This window comes from Stigmatopora argus, chromosome 21, assembly GCF_051989625.1.
Source record: "Stigmatopora argus isolate UIUO_Sarg chromosome 21, RoL_Sarg_1.0, whole genome shotgun sequence".
Classification (NCBI taxonomy): Eukaryota; Metazoa; Chordata; class Actinopteri; order Syngnathiformes; family Syngnathidae; genus Stigmatopora; species Stigmatopora argus.
In genome coordinates, this window is record NC_135407.1 from 12,257,106 (window position 1) to 12,276,965 (window position 19,860).

Here is a 19,860-nt window from a genome sequence, read left to right on the forward strand (position 1 = left end):
ACACAGTCACCTCTAGAGCCAACCCTTGTTGATGTGTTGGAATTTTTTTGTACAAAATATTGTAGTGGAGGAGGACCTTTCTGATGGAAGATTTTGTAAACTAAGGTGGCATCTGCATATTGAACAGTATTGTCCTAGTTAGGCATTTGTGTTTTTTTTAAATATCTGACAGTGGTGGTGTGTTTTTGATATTCTGTCCAATACTTTCAGAGCTTACTTATAAATGGTTTCAATTGATTTTAGTGTTGTTTTGCAGGCTGATGACCAACTTGTTAGGCAGTAAGTCATGTGTGATACGATCATTGTGTCAAAATATAGACTCTGGCGTTAGATTGTTTCTAATTACCTAAAATTAGACAAATTTAATTTAATTTTATTCAGTGTTTTTTTTAAATCTGTTTAAATACATGTTGAGAGTCAAGAGTGAGATTCCTAGGTATTTAAATTATTGGACTACATTGATTGTTTTTCCTTGGACAAAAACGTTGGGGTCACTGTTATTTATTGCTCTTTTTTAGAAGTACATACAGACAGTCTTAGATATGTTTAAGTGTAGTTGGGATTTTTCAAGCCATTCACGCTCGTCATTGCATCTGTGATTTCCTGTGCAGCATGTTTTTTGTCTTTCGTGTGGACATATAGAACGTCATCATCGGTCTACATTTGGCAGGTAACAATTGAAGGACAGCGTCACCAATCATTTATGTAAAGACTGAAGAACAGTGGACCCACAGTGTCCATAGTTGGCTGGGATGGGCTCCAGTACCCTCAAGTAACCCTTGTGAGGATAAGCGGTACAGGGAAAAAAATATCGATTTTACCGCAATTCATCTTTTATGATATTTCATTGTTTCCTAATCTCTGAGAGTCCGCTTTATCTGCTTAATCATAAATTGGAATATTTCGAGAGAAAAGTTGCAATGGGGGTCAACTGATTTTTTGGCAGTGTAAGGTTGGTGTGGAGAATTACAAATTGAAATAGTTTTTGGGGTAAAATTTATTAAATTGATAAAACTGCTGAGTATGAATTCATATTGTTAATAAAGGCTACCAACTTTCTAAATTTTAAGATTGGTGATGGATTTTAAAATTTCCTTGAAGCAACCCGGAAGTTGTTCTCAATGTCCTCACCGAACTCCTCCCATGCCTTGGTTTTTGCCTTGGAGACGACCAGAGCCGCGTGCCGCTTGGCCACCCGGTGCCCGTCAGCTGCCCCCGGAGTCCCATGGTCCAAAAGGGCCCGGTAGGACTCCTTTTTCAGCCTGACGGGTTCTGGGGTTCCCGCCTCGACAGGCACTGACCACCTTGCTGCCGCCTCTGCAATAGAAGCGCGGAACATGGTCTACTCGGACTCATTGTCCCACGTCTCTTCCTGGACATGAGAGAAGCTCTGTCGGAGGTGGGAATTGAAACTGATTCTGTCAGGGGATTCCGCCAGGCATCCCTAGCAGACCCTGACGAAATGTTTGGGTCTCCTGGGCCTCACCGGCATCTGCCCCCACATCGGAGCCAACTCACCACCAGGTGGTGATCGGTTGACAGCTTAGCCCCTCTGTTTACCCGAGTATCCAGGACATGCAGCCGCAGGTCTGATGACATGACTACAAAGTCGGTCATCAAACTGCGGCCTAGGGTGTCCTGGTGTCAAGTGCACATATGGACACCCTTATGTTTGAACATGGCGTTCATTATTGTCAATCCTCGACGATCACAGAAATCCAACAATAGAACAGCACTCGGGTTCTTCTCAGGGGGATGTTCTTCCCAATCACTCCCCTCCAGGTCTCACTCACATTGCGCACATGAGCATTGAAGTCCCCCAGCAGAACGAGGGAGTCCCCCAAAGGAGCACTCTTCAGCACCCCCTCCAAGGACTCCAAAAAGGGTGGGTACTCTGAACTGCTGTTTGGTGCATACCAACAAATAACAGTTCGGTTACGGAGTCGAGGGGTTATACTCTGCTACTGTTGATTCTTCAGCTCCAGACTACTGAGGAACTGTGCGGATAAGCTTGGAAGAGTGACTGCATATTTTCAACCTCGGTCACAGTGCAGAAGTTCCCCATATTGTGGAAGACTTCCTGTGTGTGGTTCCAGTTTTTATCCAACTCTACAACGTCTTTTTCTTGAGTCTGTATCCGTTTTTGCTACTGCAACCAAGATGGCGCCGCTCTTGCTCGTTTTGTGTTTTTGCTGCTTTTCTGTCTTAATGATTTGATTCAATGATTCTTAATGATCACCATATACTTTGCTTTGTACTTTGTGCTTTTTGCTTTGTTGTTCTGCGACCTTTGCGACTCGGCCCCACCCGTCGTGTGGCTAGGTTTCTTTCTATCTATTTGTCTAAAATGCCTTTCCTGTATCTGCATTCTCATCCTCTTGCTACTGTGACAATGAAATTTCCAGAATACGGGATTGAATAAAGTTATCCAATCGAATCCAATCCAAAAAGGGCGACAAATAACTGACCCCAAAGTTTTATACAAGGAAAAAAATGTTTATCCCCAAAAATATATAAATATAGTCCTAGAATTTAAATACCTTGGAATAATTCTTGACTCTCAACTTTTCTTCAAACGACAGATAAAAAATAACAGAATAAAATTAAATTCAATTTGTCCAAATTTAAGTTCATTAGAAACAATTTAACGGCTGAGTGAGAAAAACTATATTTTGACACAATGATCATATCACACATGACTTACTGCCTAACAAGTTGTTCATCGGCCTGCAAAACAACACTAAAACCAGTTGAAACCACTTATGAGCAACTCTGAAATTATTGGACAGAAATCCACCATACAGATATTTTAAAAAAACTCAAAACGCCTGAACTGGGACAATACTGTTAAATATGCAAATTCCACCTTAATTTACAATATGTATAACATCACAAAGCACCTCTACCGCAAGATTTTTTACGGAAAAATCCAATAGATAAACAAAAGCTAGCTCTATAAGTGACTGTGTAGTTCCCTTCAAAAACATACCTGGAACTCTATATTCTAATTAACATACGAGAACTCCCGTCTCTGAACCTCTTCACCAATCTTCTTAAAGCCTTGCTGTTAGACGAACTAAATTTCACAGCACTGACTAAAACTGATATCTGTGTGCGTGCGTGCGTGCGTTTGTGCGTGCAAGCAGATGTACTATAATGACTTTTCTAATGTTAATAAGCTAAGTAAAGCAAAGCGTTCTTCATTGCGAGCAAATATATAATAATGTAAGACTAATAACCCTAACATCTAGTATGTGTCATTGTTTATCTTCAACCTACACAATAGAATAAAGATGGAATGTAGCCTTTGGCTACAATCTTACATATTTAAATATACAGTGGTACCTCAAGATAAGAGCTTAATGCGTTCCGAGACTGAGCTCGTATGTCGATTTTCTCGTAACTCAAACGAACGTTTCCCATAGAAATGAACTAAAAACAAATTAATTGATTCCAACCCTCTGAAAAAACACCCAAAATAGGATATTGGATTAGAAAAACATTTTTATTTGTTCTAATTCGCCACCTATTAACATTGTGACAAATAACTAGTGGTTTAATATTACTAAAATGTGTTTAATAGTACTAAAATTATACGGATTTCGAAGGGGGGAGAGAGAGACGGACAGAGAGAGGGGGAGGAGGGCTTTTGCACGGCAGCGCGCTCGTAACATAAAAAAACAAATTTAAATCAACTTGGATTACGATGCAGACACACTCAAATATAAGTTTAATATAACCTAACACTAAACTTAATTCTAATTTTGTATGACATTTTGATAGATTTCTTCTCACGGGTTGGCTCTATTTGCCCCGCCTCCACACTGACTTTCAGTCAATATCAAGGGTTGTTTGATTTTGTATACCCTTCAAAATATTCCCAAAATGATGCACACAAATGTCCTCACAGTAGGATAACGCACGACCACTTGCCAACGAGAAGTACAGTGGTACCTCGACATACGATCGTAATCCGTTTCAAGACTGAGATCGTATGACGAGGTTCTCGTAACTCGAGCGGACGTTTCCCATTGAAATGAATTCAAAACAAATTAATTCGTTCCAGCCCTCTGAAAAAACACCAAAAACAGGATATTGGATTGGAAAAAATGTTTTATTTCTTCTAATTCCCCATCTATTAACAAAGTAACACATAACTAGTGGTTTAATAGAAATGAAATGTGTTTAATCCAACTAAAATTGGGCGGATTTCGCTGAGGGCACAAAAGGGGCGGGGGGGGCTTCGGTTTTTTTCCCCCACACAACGCACTCGTAAACGGAACAAACACTCCACCTCTCGTTCACTATCGATGGGCTGTTTGCTGTTGTACTATTCCTGTCAAAATATTCCGAAAATTATGCACACAAATGTCCTCACAATCGGATAACGCACGACCACTTGCCAACGAGCAGCAGTCTTTTATCAGTGATCGCTCCGCTGCTCATGGGAGCTTCGGGGGCGCTGGCTAGCGGCTCCCTTTTAGCTTGTAGCATCTGTGGTCACATCCGCTTTGAACGCCGCCTATGATAGAGTTGCTACCGGGGATGCTATTGCGGGAAGTTGCGAGCCAGTGCCCCCGATGTTCTTAAGAGCAGCGAACGAGAAGTGATATAATACCGTAATTACTCGAATATAACGCGCACTCGAAAATAACACGCAGGTAATTTTGGGCCAAAAATATCTGGAAAAACGCAGTAATCAAATATAGTGCGCAGCTAAAATTTCCCGCTGACGAAAATCAGAAATCTTACCTTTTTTTCTTCGTTTCACGATTGTTTTGTTCAAACTAACTTATTCATTAGAATCCTTCAAATGAAGAGTTCCTCTCTCTCTTTGTCTGTCCTCTTGTTATGATCGCGCCGCGTCGCTGGGTCGTCGCAGCGCGATCGGGGGCATCTGTTACGGTCGCGCCGCGTTGTGCGACGCGACCGTGGATGTAGGTAGACCCAAATGCAGGAAGCAGGAGAGGACGAGGCATTCAGCGTGATACGGAGTCCTTTAATGAATCAACCAAGGCGTGGAAACAAACGTGGCCGCATGCGGCGCGCATACGGACAGAGGCAACAGAATAACGACAGCTAGCGACCGCTAGCAACCGCTAACAACAGTCAATGATAGTCAACGATAGTGAACGATCCGGCGACGTGTGATGACGCGTCGCTACTTAAATACAGGAAACGAAAGCAATCAATGGATTGGCTACAGCCGGTATGCGTCAACGGCAACCCAGGAGGGCCAAAAGGGCCACTCCTGACACCTCTCATACATCTCTTCGTTGAGAATCCTATCAACGTCCACGCTTCCTTCATCCACTTCCTCTTCCTCCCACAACACATCATCCGATTGGCTTTACGAGATGACGTAAAATCCGTGCGTCGGCTCTACGAGATGACGTAAAATCCGTGCGTCAAAGTGAGTTTGACAATGCTTTTTTCGATCGAAAATTTGTAATTTATTTTAGTTATTGATTATAACACGCACCCCCAACTATTGGAATTAATTATATAGCAAAAATCTGCGTGTTATATTCGAGTAATTACGGTACTCCTCGTATTGGTTGTGGGTAATGAAGTTTTATTCTGAGAGAGTGCCATTGCCTGTCGGCGTTGTGTGCACGAGTATACTTCATTACCCAGAAAGCCCTCTTTTTCCCGCGCATGCACGTTGTGCGTTTCCTGGTCGCAACTCGTCTGAAGAACTCATCCGGTGCTCGTAGATATTGTTATTCACGAAAGATATGGAAAAAAGACAGTGCTTGGTCGCATCACAAAATTTTGATCGCATGACGGGCGAATTATTTGATCGAAATTTCCGTCGTAAGACGAGAATATTGTATGACGAGCGGTCGTATGACGAGGTACCACTGTAGTATAATACGCCATTCGCACTGACTACCGGGAAGAAAAAAACACTGAAAAAATGCACGCTCCGCAACGCTCTGCCCAGTGCTTGTAGAGACATTACACGAGGGAGTTGCGACCACAGAGACATTCACGAGGGAGTTGCGACCACAGAGACATTACATGAGGGAGTTGCGAGGAGAGAGACAGTGCCCATTGTGCTCTTATGAGCAGCCTCTTGCGTCCGCTGTCTGCTCGTATCTCAAAATGTGTCATGATCTCAAGATAAATATCTGCTCAAAATTTTACTCGTATCTCAAATTGCTCGTATGTCGGGGCACTCGTATGTCGAGGTACCACTGTTTAAGTTCATCTCATCTGAACCACTTTATCATCACGGGTCGCGGGGGGTGCTGGAGCCTATCTCAGCTGACTTTGGCCAGAGGTGGGGGGCACCCTGAATTGGTGGCCAGCCAATCGCTGGGCACAAGGAGACAAACAACCATTCACGCTCACACTCATACGGTACTCGGACGATTCGCCGAAAGACGTTTGTTCGACGGCCGTTGGGGCGAATCCCACGGCGGCGAAACGTCCGTTCGGCGAACTGTCCGGTCGCCCAAACGTCCATTCGGCGAACTGTGCGGTCCCCCAAACGTCCATTTGGCGAACTGTCCAGTCGCCCAAACGTCCGTTCGGCGAACTGTCCGGTCGCCCAAACGTCCGTTCGGCGAACTGTCCGTCGACCAAACGTCCATTCGGCGAACTGTCCGTTGACCAAACGTCTTTCGGCGAATGGTCCGGTCACCCACTCATACCTAGGGTCAATTTAGAGTGTCCCATCAGCCTACCATACATGTCTTTGTAATGTGGGAGGTCATTGGAGTACCCCTGAGAAAACCCACGCAGGCCCGTTGAGAACATGCAAACTTAAGGAATCCAGGTCCCCCACTGTGAGGCCGACACACTAACCACTCATTTGCTGGACCGCCCTATATACCGTATTTACTAGCATAGAAGACGCTTTTGTCGGACCAAAAAATTATGACTTAATCGAGGGTACGACTTATATGCGCATGCAACATGCACAAAACTGCAAGTTGACGGAAATGTCATGATGATGTCACGGCGCAAGACAATGCGGTCGATACGGTCATTTATTCCGAAATAAAGAAAAGATAAACGGATAAAACGCTAAATATAATGTATTTTGACGTCTATGAATATAATTCAAGGAAAAAATTAACCGTATCTTGCTCGCTCGGGGCACGTCCATCTTACCGTAGTTAAACATGCTCAAACTGGCCAGACGTGAGTACACTTTTTTGTGTCTGATATTGCTTGCTCAGGGTGCTGGCATCTTACCTTAGTTAAACGTGTGTCGGGGCACTCGTATGTCAAGGTATTAATGTATGTACAAATCTTGATTTTCAGTACCACCAAAATAGGAATTGCAACCGTGACAACCATGACGTCATGACGCAAAACAATGCGGCCGAAACATTTATTTCAAAATAGAGAAAAGATAACAGATAAAACGCTATTTTTTTTTTATTTTGAATGAAATTCAAGAACAAAAAACGTACGTATCTTGCATAATACGTTAAAAAACTTGCGTTCCCATCACTGCTCGCTCGGGGCACGGCAATCTTACCTATGTAGGGGCGCGGCCATCTTAACCTAGTTAAACGTGCTCTGAATGGCCGGACGCGAGTAGCCTGGATTTTGAAATAAAACAAAATTCCACTTTGATATTTTTTACGTTTTATTTCTTGTTTGAAAGTATCGGAGTAATATGAATCATCGAAAGAATTGAGATATTTTGACATTAGAAGCAATATGGCTGCCACAACATCTTAAACTTCTGGTAAGAAAATTGTAATTTCTGTAATTAGAAAGCATCAGGTTCTCATCAAGATAGACTTATTTATTTTAAAATTTTGCTTTTACAAAGACAGGCATATTAATTTATTAAATTGACCCTAAGAATATGCTTTTGATTCATACAGTATCTCAGAAATACCACTTGTGATGATTTTTCTTAAGATTTCCCCTTCAAAGTAACACGTGTACTCCCTATTAAAAACAGAAATATGGAGGTGAAAATTGAGAATCAGGGGACGACTTATACGTGAGAAATTGTATAATTCAACAATTTTAAGGCAATTTTAAGGGTGCGACTTATACACACAGCCGTCTTAAATGCGAGTAAATACGGTATATTCATTGGCATGATAATCTCATTTCATTTTCTGAAACGCTTTATCCTCATTAGGGTCGGGGGGGGGGGGGGTGCTAGACCCAATTCCAGCTGTCTCTGGGCCAGAGGCGGGGACACCCTGAATCGGTGGACAGCCGATTGCAGGGCATTAGGAGACGGACGACCATGCTCACTCTTAAATGAACTTAGATTACCATACACACACACTTCAAACTAGTTTTACTTTTACCTTGGCGAGCCAGCTCAGTCAAGCTAAACCACTCCTATGTTTTTCTATTATTTCATGCTTAATGTCGATTGTCATCGTACACTTTTTTTCTTCTCACTACCCTTTATTGCACCGGCTTGCTTTGGAGCCATTGTTTTTTCACTCAATTCTGCACTGATTAATAAAAAAAAACACCTAAATAATGCAGACTGTATGACTGATGCTTGGAGATATCTTTACGTGACCTAGATGGGTCGAGAAAGACAGATCAGTGCTGTTGTCATAAGCAGCCTGTCGCATACTCGGCCACTTACAAATGCCTCTGCGTACGAAAGTTTCAGGTTATGAATTTTTTTATATGCAAATGAGTGACTCGAGATACGAAAAAGATCCAAGTTACTAAATCCCCCAAAAAGTAAATGCATTTCCTCACCCGTCATTTTATTTTGTGTCAAGTTGTTGTGTAATTCCCCCAATTTTATTGCCCCCACTTGAAAAAGGGCCCGGTCTTCTCAACGCATGAACAACTCAAATTCTTCCTCCATTTTACAGTTTATTTTAGTTTAGGGTGATAGTGACATCATTCTAAATTCAAGTTACTAAGTAGATCAAAGTATTACTCTTGAGTTTACTCGTCACATCTTAAATTTACTACAGAAATGCAGTAGAGTGTTCAAAGTGATAGAGTAGAAGTGAAGGAGTAGATTAGCTGATTGAGTAAACCAAACACGAATATTCACTTTACTGAGATTGGTGAGTAATCCAAAGTTAAAGGAAAACACAAAGAATACAACTTATGGTTGAGTGAAACAAACTGAGCATTAATCAAGTGGAATTCAAGTAGTACTCAAGTCTGTTCCTGCCAGTTACGTATGAGCGGGAACTGAAGGGTGTCTTTGGTTCTTTAGTTGCCTGTCTTGTCTTGTGCTTTTTTGGTGAACTAGATTATTTAGGTTATATACTGTCTGTGACCTCAGGCAGGAAGTGTGGAGAGTTTAGTTTCTGCCCCCTGTTGGTCTGGAGGGGGGCAGACGTATCTTTCACTTAGTTGATTTGATACCTCCCACTTGACATCTCTGTTCTTGAACCCAGAGAGGTCACATAAGTACTGGTTGCTCATCGTCTGTTTCTTTGTTATTTCGTTGATGTTCCCTTTCGTTCCTCCACAGGTCTCAGGACAATGAAGGGATTTTTGTAGGGGTTTTCTTTGCTTGATCAGATTTGGTAGTAGAGACGGGGTAGCTCGAGAAGGTCTTGATGTGTACATCTCTGACGATGCCTTTTTTGTCGGGGATGACACTATCGACTCTTCCAAGTTTATACTGGCCCCTCAAAGCATTTTGGTCGGCCAGCCAGACAATATCTCCTGTGGCTACGTTTGTTGTGTGTCACTTGCTTCGAATGATCGAATTAGGTCCTGCCAGTTGACTCCACTTCTTCCAAAATCGGTCAACTTCTTTTGAAAGCCGAAGCTACCTACATCTCCCTTGGGTCCTGTTCTTCCCAGCGGAAGAGTTTGGGCTGATGTATTGTGTCTACACACTCCTCACGACTTTGAGTTCTGGCATCAATGGGTCTTTCGTTGGCCGGGTTAGCAGCCATGTAGAGGGAAGGTTTGGAACTCACTCCATGTGAAGCATCCGTCTCTTCCCAGATTGTGCAAAGCGCATTTTACTGTGGGTCCAGCAGCCTCGGCAGCTCCATTTCGGTGAGGGGAATCAGCAGGGTGGAGTTTCCAGTTCCAATCTGTTCCATGTGTGGAGGCTTCATCCTCAACTTTGGATGCTTCTAGCTTCCTTAGGAAGGTATACAGTTCTTTGAGGGCAGGCTTGGCACCCACAAAGTTTTTTACTGGGTCTGACTATATTTTCTTTGGGTGTCCCCTCAACGCTGTGAATCTCTTGTAGGCCAACAGGAAACCCTCGGATGACAGGTGATTAACAACGTCTGTGTGTAGGGCTCGGGATGCCATGCAGCAGAAGACTAGACCCCATACTTTGAGTCTTGATTTCTTCTTCACCTCATCCTTCACTTCATAAGAGCCAAACAGATCCACTGTTGCGTATTGAAATGGTCTGGCTGGTGTTATTCGCTCATATGGAAGGTCACTCATGATTTGTTGGCATCTTTTGGCTTTGGTCTTTCTGCATGTTACACAATCATTTACAATCTTCTGGGCCAATCTTCGGCCTTTTATAAACCACGCTTTCTTCCTCATGCGCAGGAGTGTACCTGCTATTTCTTCATGGTTTGCGGGCTTCTTGTGCCAGAAGAGAGGATATCCATGCATTATAGGGAAGAGAGGATATCCATGCATTATAGGGTAAGATCGGTACAGCAGTTTTGTCATTGTCGAAAATTTGGAATCTTCCTCCACAGACCAAGAGTTCAGTCTGCGCATCTTTGTATACAGCCAACCTGTTGAGGGCGGTGTCTTGAGAGGATGCACGCTCTTGGGCTGCGAGGAAGAGGTCTCTTTGAATCTTTATACTCTCAGTGTAAGTACAGCTTGCTTGGCTCTGTACTTTATCTCATCCGATGAAAGTCTCTTCCACTTTGGATAACTTGTAGTTGGGATTTTTTCCAATACTCTTCCATTTTGTTGCAGCTCTCCATTCCCAGCCTATGACCCCAATCAACTTGGTTAGGCTGCTGAATTTCCTTACATCGATCAGTGCTGCAAGTCTTCGGGTTCGAGGCTCGTCTCCGCTTGTGGCGTCTCGTGGGACATTCTGATCTCTCCCGTTCGTGGCATGAGTCGGATTACTTGTTCCGGCAGTTGGCGCATCGCTTGTACTTCTCTTCGTCTGTGATCTGGTCTGCAATGCTGTGAAAGATTTTCTTTGGAGTTTGTTAACTCCTTCCCTGGCATAGGCAGCAAATTCTTTGGCAGACTTCTTAGGCCACTCTTTTAAGGGCAGCATTATGAATTGAGGTCCATCCTGCCATGCGGAGCCCTCTTGGAGATCCTTGGGGGCTGTACCTCTTGTTAGGATGTGCGCAATATTGATGTCTCCTTGGATCCACCACCAGTCATCAGCGGATGTGGTCCTCTGAATTTCTCCAACTCTGTTCGCGAAGAAAGTTTGATATCCGTAACTGTCTGTCAGTTCGACTGTCTAGTTGGTGGAGCCATTTGTCAATCTCCATTCGACTGTGCTTTTCGATATATCTTCTGAGGCAAGCCGCATAGACAGCGCCACATATTTCAGCTTTTACTGGTTTTCCCTTCTGGTCAAGTGGTGTGAGTTTTGCCTTGGACTCGACGAGTCTGACTCTGACGTCTGTCGCGGTCTCCCATCTGAGGTACACCACAGCTCCATAACTCTGGTCGCTTCCATCAGAGAATGTCACTCCCCACGGTTTTCGGCTACATTTCCGTGGTGTGAGGCTTCTGTGGAAGGTAATTTGGCTGAGGCAGACTTATTCTTCAAGTAACTGGATTGCTTCTTCCCTCAACCTTTCTGACAATGGTTTGTCCCATGTGTCTCGGGTTTTGCTGTTAACCAGAATAGCACCCTTCTGTTTGGCGGAGGTGACAAGACCTATTGGATCATAGAGGCTAGCTACCTGACTTAGTAGTTGTCTTCTAGTCAATGGTTTGGGAGTTTTTTTTATCTCACCTCTTCTTCCAGGAGGTTTTGACCCACTCATCTTCCTTCTCTTTGAGAAGTTGACTGAGGTCATCGGGTACAGTTTGTCACTTTCGACAAGAGCTTTGTCATCTTCTTCTTTGGTTTGGTAGAATTAGTACATCGCTGGATGATACTCCTGATGTGAGCATCTCCCTCCCACTTTGACCTGACCAGAGCCAGGGTTTGAGGAAAAACCTGCCTGCTTTTAGGATCTCTTCGACTCTTCTGGTGCATTCATCCAGTTTTTCCAAGTCTTTATGAGAGGTAAGCACATTGTCAACATAAGAACCTTCCCCCAGGATTCTACACTCGTCTTTTAGGTGAGTAAATATGGGCAGCTTCCGTCTCTCTCATGGCCAGCTGTGCAAAGCATCCTGCTGGGCAATCGCCAATGTTAACTCGGGTGATGGCATACTCTTCAAGTTCACTGTCTTCAGTGTCTCTCCAAAGAAATCTGTGTAGGTGCATTTCTAATTCTTCCAACCACACTGAGTTGTACATCTTGATGTCTCAAAGTGCTGCATACAGCCGTCTTCTGAATCTGGGTAGCACTGCTCGAATTGGGTTGAGGACGTCTGATCGTTTCAGTAGGATATCGTTCATGCTAAGTCCCTTGAACTTCTGGCTGCTCCTCCAGACTAGACGCACGGGTGTAGGGACGGAGTGGGGGTTTGGCGCTACCAAGTGGCTAACGTACCACACCGGTCCCCTCTAATTGGTGATAATTTCTTTGGTGAGTTTCTTTGCCGCTCCTCTTTCCACCATTTCATGGACTTGGGATGCGTATGCCACTTTCCACTTGGGTTCTTTCTTAAGTTGTTTTTCTGTTCTCAGAAAGGTGGCTTCTACTCCACTTCTGTTGTTGGGTAGAGAAATAGGGTCTTCAATCCATGGGTATTTTGTAGCCCAGTGAGGTTTGCTGATGTGATCATCAGTGTTGACAGAGGTGAGGCCTTTTCTGATGATTTCCAGCTCTCTTTCCTCGCTCAGTGTCTTGCCTCCTGGCTGGCAGTTGCCACATCTGCATCCTCCGCACTTTGGTTCGCAAGTTGCTCCAATACTGTCCCATTTCCACCATTTGAGAAATTCTTTGTCTGTAACAGTGCTTCTGGTTTCAGCTTTGAATTACTCTGATGCTCTGAGTTCTTGGTATTTCACAGCTGTGGCCCTCATGGACCGTGCAAAGTGTGTTTTAGATGCGCAAGCTGCCACAATCACCTCCTCAAAGAGGTCTGGGTGCGTTCTGCCAACGGTCTTGCCCAGTGGTCTGTCCCATTCGACGAGGTCTCCGATCACTTTCACCCTCTGCGGTGCGAGGAGCCATTCCCGGTGACTGATGAGTAGCTCGATCTGTTCTGGTCTGTACAGGTCCTCTAAGCTGGCATCTGGGAAGGACCTTTTCAGTTCTTCAGGTATTTCTTCCAAGCCATAACAGGTGAGTTCATGGGCTTTTTCAGTCCCTGTGGGTGTCTCGATTGTCACTCGGAGCTGATACCTTTTTTGTCTTTTCTTTCAGGACTGTTGGAATAATGATTAATACCCTTAAATCATTATTAGTAATATTTAATTAAAATTGGAAGACATCTTTCACATCTCTGGTTACAACTTGCAAGGAGATACACTCATAACATGCCTTCGTTCCTGAGCATTTCTGACGGGCAGTATATTGTTCATTGTATTTAGTCGCGACAAACGGAAAACATTTCAAGGAGAACCACTCGTAATCTGATTCAAAACAATTGCATAAGACAGTAGAATAACACAGAATTAAGCATACAAGTTGACCCGAGCCAAAACAACGGTGTAAGGAATTGCATCATATTTTCATTATAAGGTAAACAAAGCAGCATTATAAGGTAAACAAAGCATTATTATAAGGTAAACAAAGCAGCCGTATTTTTAAACAATAATGCGATTATCGCCATCTGCTGCCAGAGTCCAGTCCAAACACGGTTCGAGTTTCTTGCCGGTCAAGAACGCATAGTCCTGAAAACAATGAAGTGGCCTCGAGCGTAGCTGTGGGGCCTCGAGCGTAGCTGTGGGGCCTCGAGCGTAGCTGTGGGGGAAAGTGTCCTCGTGGTCCCAACATAAATCATGAATTAATTTATAGCCTTATTACTTATTAAAAATGCTTACAAAACATATAGAAACATCCCATAATAAATCCAACAAGGACCATTCCCTCAACACCATGGACAAATAGAGTGATCTTCTCACTTCTAAGATTGAGTCTCTTGGCAGCGATGTGGGTAATGTAGTTCGTGTCGGACAGACGCCAAGTCAATCAGGGTTCCGATCTTCTGACCTGCATTTATTGTAACTTCGAGGAGCATAAGGATCACTGGGAGTTCCTTCCATGCACTATGCTCTATTCCTACAGGTGCAGAGTGAATTTGTCGAAACATTGGTAAAGACTCTCTTGATTTTTTCTGCTATGTCGGGGGACAGTTCAGACACAAATTGCTGTTGTTCTTCTGTCAATTTGAGCCTTCCCTCGTTTGGTTTTGGTCTCGTGTCTCTTTTCCGGCACAGGAAGAAATGATGATCTTTCGTGCAGTTCTGTATTTTGCACAAGTGTCCTTGCATTCGCTTTCATCTTTGTGACACTCTAGGCACTTTTTGCAAGGTGTTCTATAATCTCCAAGACTATGGTCTCCTTGTTTCCAAATTGGCACTCCAGAGTCTCGAATATGTCCTCTGCTGTTTTACAGGTTGACAGTCTGAGGTCTTTGCAGATCTCGTTCACGCTCTCAAGGAGTTGGAGTTGTTTGGCTTCCAGAGAGCCGGTCAGCTCACCTTGTTTTTGCAGACTCTCACAGGTCCTTTTCCACTGATGGAAGTCTCTTTTGGAACCGTAGAATCTAGGTAAACCGGTGGGCCTGATTTTAAGGATAGATTGCAGGGCTGGCTGTACTGCAGGCTGTGTTTGGAGGGTTCTTTCTCTTATTAATAATAATAATAATAATAATAATAATGATAATAATAATAATATTGCCTCCTCTGCAGACCTTAGCACCATTAGGAATTCTGCCCTTCTTCCTTTGAGGTTGTCTTTTTGTTGTTTTAGGTCTCTTAGTTTCCCATCCAGATGACTTTTTCTTCTCCTGGAATCCATTCTTCCCATTCCTTGTGTCTTGCCGCAAACTCATTTATGCGTCTCTTTGCATTGCTCACTCGGAGTTCGTAGGCATCCTTGTTAGCCGCAGACACAGGGATCGCAAGGGCCCTTTCGCAGTCTGATTTAGCATCCTCGATTGCGATCAAGAGCTCGGCTTTACCATATCTGTCCCAGAGGTTGGACTGTACTGTTCCCCTTACTTCGGACAGCTTGGTTTTGCAGACCTCTCTGGTCTTCTCTAAGTTCATCTGTTGCTGCTTATCCAATATCACTTCTCTATCTTCCTCATTACCTCTCAGTTCAGCTAGGAGGCCGAGTTCGTAATTGTTATTAGCGCAATATACCTCCCGTGTAAGTGAATAGAGTATATTGTATTCGTTCAGCATCTTTGATTTTACCAGGTTTCTAGCCTCTTCGCCCAGGTAAGTGGCTTGATTGGTGAAGGCTCTTTTTGCTGAGGCAAAGGTTTTACCAGTGGCTTTTTCCGCCTGACTTGCAGTTGTTCTTTGCGATAACTGTGTTGGCTTTGACTCAAGGCTTTTAACACTAGAACTACCATTGGCCAGTAAATTTCTGAGTTCCACCTAGACATACCAAGGACCGGCCGTTCGGCCGAAACCTGAGGTGTGAACAGTCCTATGGTTATTCAAATGAGGTAGCTCCCAAGCCTTTCCTTCTGCTGAGCAGAAATCGTTTTATGCTAATTGAGGCGTACAACAGGAAGCAACATTTGAGTCACTGTGGAACTTGTCTTTGTCCTCCCTTGTATTATTTTGAAAAAGAGTGGGTTTTCTGTCATCTGTTACTTGTTTTTTTGTCTTTTGGGGCACAGACCTGGCATATTTTGTGTTTCCTTGACCCATTGTCCACTGGATCCAAATCGGGTTGATTGTACAGACGTTTACAAACATCAAAGTGCCCAAATTTCACACACCATTTTCATGAGGAAAAATAAAAAATAAATAACCAGTATTTTTAGGAACACAAAAACTGAAATGGGTCAAATTGACCCGTAACATAATATAAACATGTTTTTTTTATATTCCTTTTACCTAATAATAATAAAATACTCATTTTAATTTATAACAGTTTTGATTAGATGTGTATTAAAAATTTAGAAATTGTGTGTTCTGTGTGTGTGAAGGCTTTTTCAACATGAGAAAATAACTTCCCTTCCCCCTGCTTATTCCTCAGCCACGGCTACATTTACATTTGAAGTGATGCTATTCACAGCCAAGAGAGGTGTGAAAATGCAAATAGGTACATTTTTTGGGCTGCAGAGTTAAAGCGGAGGCCAAAAAGCCTTGGGTTTTCCGGTGTTAATCTTTTGTCCTCGATGCCACAATGGTTTTCAACTGTGAAGTTGTTGTGTAAATCCCTCAATTTTTCGCCCCAAGTTGAAAAAAGCCCCAGTCTTCTCAATGCATGAACAACTCAAATTCTTCCTCCATTTATGTTTATTGTAGTTAAATGGGTAATAGGAAGTGATTAGGTTGAAAACCTTAAAGAAGGGGAAATAAAAAATCACGTGACATCATTCTAAATTCAAGTTACTAAGTAGATCAAAGTATTACTCTTGAGTTTACTAGTCACATCTTAAATTTACTACAGAAATGCAGTAGTGTTCAAAGTGATAGAGTAGAAGTGAATGAGTACGTTAGCTGATTGAGTAAACCAAACACGAATATTGGATTGGATTGGATTGGATTGGATAACTTTATTCATCCCGTATTCGGGAAATTTCGTTGTTCCAGTGGCAAGAGGGTGAGGATGCAGGAATAGGAAAGGCATTTTAGACATAAATAGATAGGTAATAATAGGTATTAGGTATTAGGTAATAGGTAATAAGAATATTCACTTTACTGAGATTGATGAGTAATCCAAAATTAAAGGAAAACACAAAGAATACAACTTATGGTTGAGTGAAACAAACTGAGCATTAATCAAGTGGAATTCAAGTAGTACTCAAGTCTGTTCCTTCCAGTTATGTATGACCGGGAACTGAAGGGTGTCTTTGGTTCTTTAGTTGCCTGTCTTGTCTTGTGCTTTTTTGGTGAACTAGACTATTGAGCTTATACACTATCTGTGACCTCAGGCAGGAAGTGTGGAGAGTTTAGTCTGATTGGGGTTTTCTGCCCCCTGTTGGTCTGGAGGGGGCAGACGTATCTTTCGCTTAGTTGACTTGACATTTTTAATTCCCCTTATTAAGCAATTAAAAACTGTACAAATGCAACGTCGCTCATATTTTCACACGCACACATAGGGCACACGTAAAAGTCTAAAATGTAATACAAAGTGGACAACGGCTTTTGGCCCTGGTAGAATGGGCTCTTGCCGCCATCTGGCGGACAAACACAGGTATTGCATCTATAACGGCCACGAAGGGAGATATTTTGGTGGTGCAGGGGACATTTTTATATGCTTTATTTATTTTAAGAGATTAATAAATCATTTTCTCTCATTTTTGTGTGTTTCCTCACATCTTTCATGCAAAATTGGGCAACTTTGAGCATTTTTAAAGGGTTTAGTTCGTAGTTGTGTGAGGACCATGGAACGAATTAGAGAATTTACAAATAAAATACATCTCCACTTATGAAATTTTCAAGTTACTAAAAAAGTCTTGGAACCAATTAATTTCGTAAGTAGAGGTTCGACTGCATTTCTAATATTTTTAGGAATGTACAGCAGGTGTAATCCCACCAAATTATTTTAATAACATTCAGGCCTGTGTACTTACATGGCCATTTCAGATGGTTAAATGTTTTAATGCCTAACTAGAGTTTGAGCAATGTTAAAGTTTATTTATCATGTTGAAGCATCCAACCACAACACAACCTCAACATTTTCTGAGATTTATTTTTTATTTTTCACAAAGAATCTGTTGAATCTAATGGGAATTTATGTATTTTAACTTTAACAAAATTGCCAGTACCTTCACTAGCCACATATTGGCCACAGTATGAGGGAGCCCCATTAAAATATCTTGTTAATAGCACATATTTGTCCAGGATGTCTGTGTTCTTTATCTTCCCTGAATAACGCCCCTTGTTTTGTCTAGATAACTCATTTTTATTTTTGATAACTCAATTTTATTTTTTTCCCTCCACGGAACCTTAGTAAAAATTTGGCTGGGTCATCTAAATGTGCTTTAGCACACCTCAACTAACTCTTTGGCATGCACGAAGAAAAGACTTCTTCAGTACACCATCTGCTTGTGCAAAACGCACTGACTAGTTAAACAATGGCTAAATCTACTTCAAACGTTTTTGAGCTTTTGGGCGTGTCTTAAATGACTTTTTGAGTGTCCTCACCATAATTTGCCTGTCTTTATCTAAGATTATTCTTTGCCTGCCATTCCGGTCCTTCACTCCTTCACTAACTGTGCCCATCATCTTCCGTTTATATTGCACTTTATTCCTCAAAATTAGAAGCATAATATTGAAGAGTCATTGTTGTTAGGTTATTTGAGAGTTGTTTTGAGGCTCCCTTAATGCTACTCTTCAGAGAAGATACAAAGTGGTAAATCACATGCAAATAGCGACCATCTAACCCTTCAGTGAGCTCACCAAACAAAATTTGTCTTCCAATAATTAATGCCAAAGGTATTCAAATAAAGATAAAACTCTTGTCTTAAATTACAACACTCTTTATTTTTTACCGAGTCTGAAAATATTACTTTTTTTCAGCCATTTTTTATACTTAACTGAAATTGCCTATCTATACAACCAATTATTTAATGAAGAAAACTTTTCGAGGGTGCCCAACCTTTTTCATACCCCTGCTAGTGCTGATTGCCATTTCCAATGGGTAAAAGCACTAGAAGCTGTTTTGTAATACACTTTAACGGCCCTTGGGATTAATTTATCCATTCAATGCACAGGAAGGAGGCTTGTTGTTTTTTTAAATGGCATATAACCTTGTTTATAGTCTTAGTTCAATCAAAATGCAGTCGTTTAGTTCTTTTTTTTAATAATGAATCATATTTGCCAATGACGCACTTTATTCTTATCTATGTGTCGATAGGATTTTCTGCCACGGGAGCGCAGACAACGCCATTCTGCTTTGTTAAAAAAAAACAAAGCGGATGACACAAGGAATGAGAGTACAACCTGTAAAGTACTGGATGACAATGAAAATCTTGTGAGGTAAGAGAATCAATCTTGACTGGGTTCTTAAAACTGAGACACAACTCTTACGTATCTAGGCTCTCAGTATTGACTCTTCTCATACATTTGCACAGTTCATTAAGTTAGCATTTTGTGAGTGTGTGGATGTCTGTGCGTGTGTATTCATTCATTTATCTTCCGTACTGCGCATCCTCATGAGGGTTGCGGGTTGCAAACACCATGCCGTACCATTTAATCTTCATCTTCAATCATTCATTTTTATCACGGCTTGTCCTCATGAGGATCCTATCCCAGCTGACTTCGGGTGAAAGGCAGACCACACTCTAGACCAGGGGTGGGCAAACTATTCCACAAAGGGCTGCACTTTGTGTGGGTTTTCATTCCAACCCATTGAGAGGGCACTTTTTCCCCAATCTGGTTTCCTACAAGTGCAATCAGTGGATTGCTGTCAGGTGCTTCTTGTTTTCTGCAGAAATCTCATTGGTTAAAATATCTGTGCTATATCGGTTGGAACAAAAACCTGCACACACAGCGTCCCTCGGGGACCGGTTTGTCCATCCCTGCTCTCGACTGCTTGCCAGTCAGCCATAGGGCTTGCTGTGTGTGTGTGTGTTGAATGCATACTCTGTCATCCTTCGCCACTTAGCGGCTTCAAAATCTGTGGATTCAGTCTATCACATTATTTTTCATGAGGATCTAAAATAAAAAAA

At 42.3% G+C, this 19,860-nt stretch overlaps 1 protein-coding gene across 4 annotated transcripts in view; it reads left to right on the forward strand.

Moving 5' to 3' along the window:
• The window catches only part of phf14 (PHD finger protein 14), a 155,514-nt gene that overhangs the window by 121,441 nt on the left and 14,213 nt on the right, over positions 1 to 19,860 (forward strand). For all 4 annotated transcript variants that reach the window (XM_077591020.1, XM_077591021.1, XM_077591015.1 and 1 more), the window contains one exon: positions 19,047 to 19,168. In XM_077591020.1, the coding sequence (XP_077447146.1) occupies positions 19,047 to 19,168 (122 nt within the window). The remainder of the gene's footprint in view (positions 1 to 19,046; positions 19,169 to 19,860) is intronic.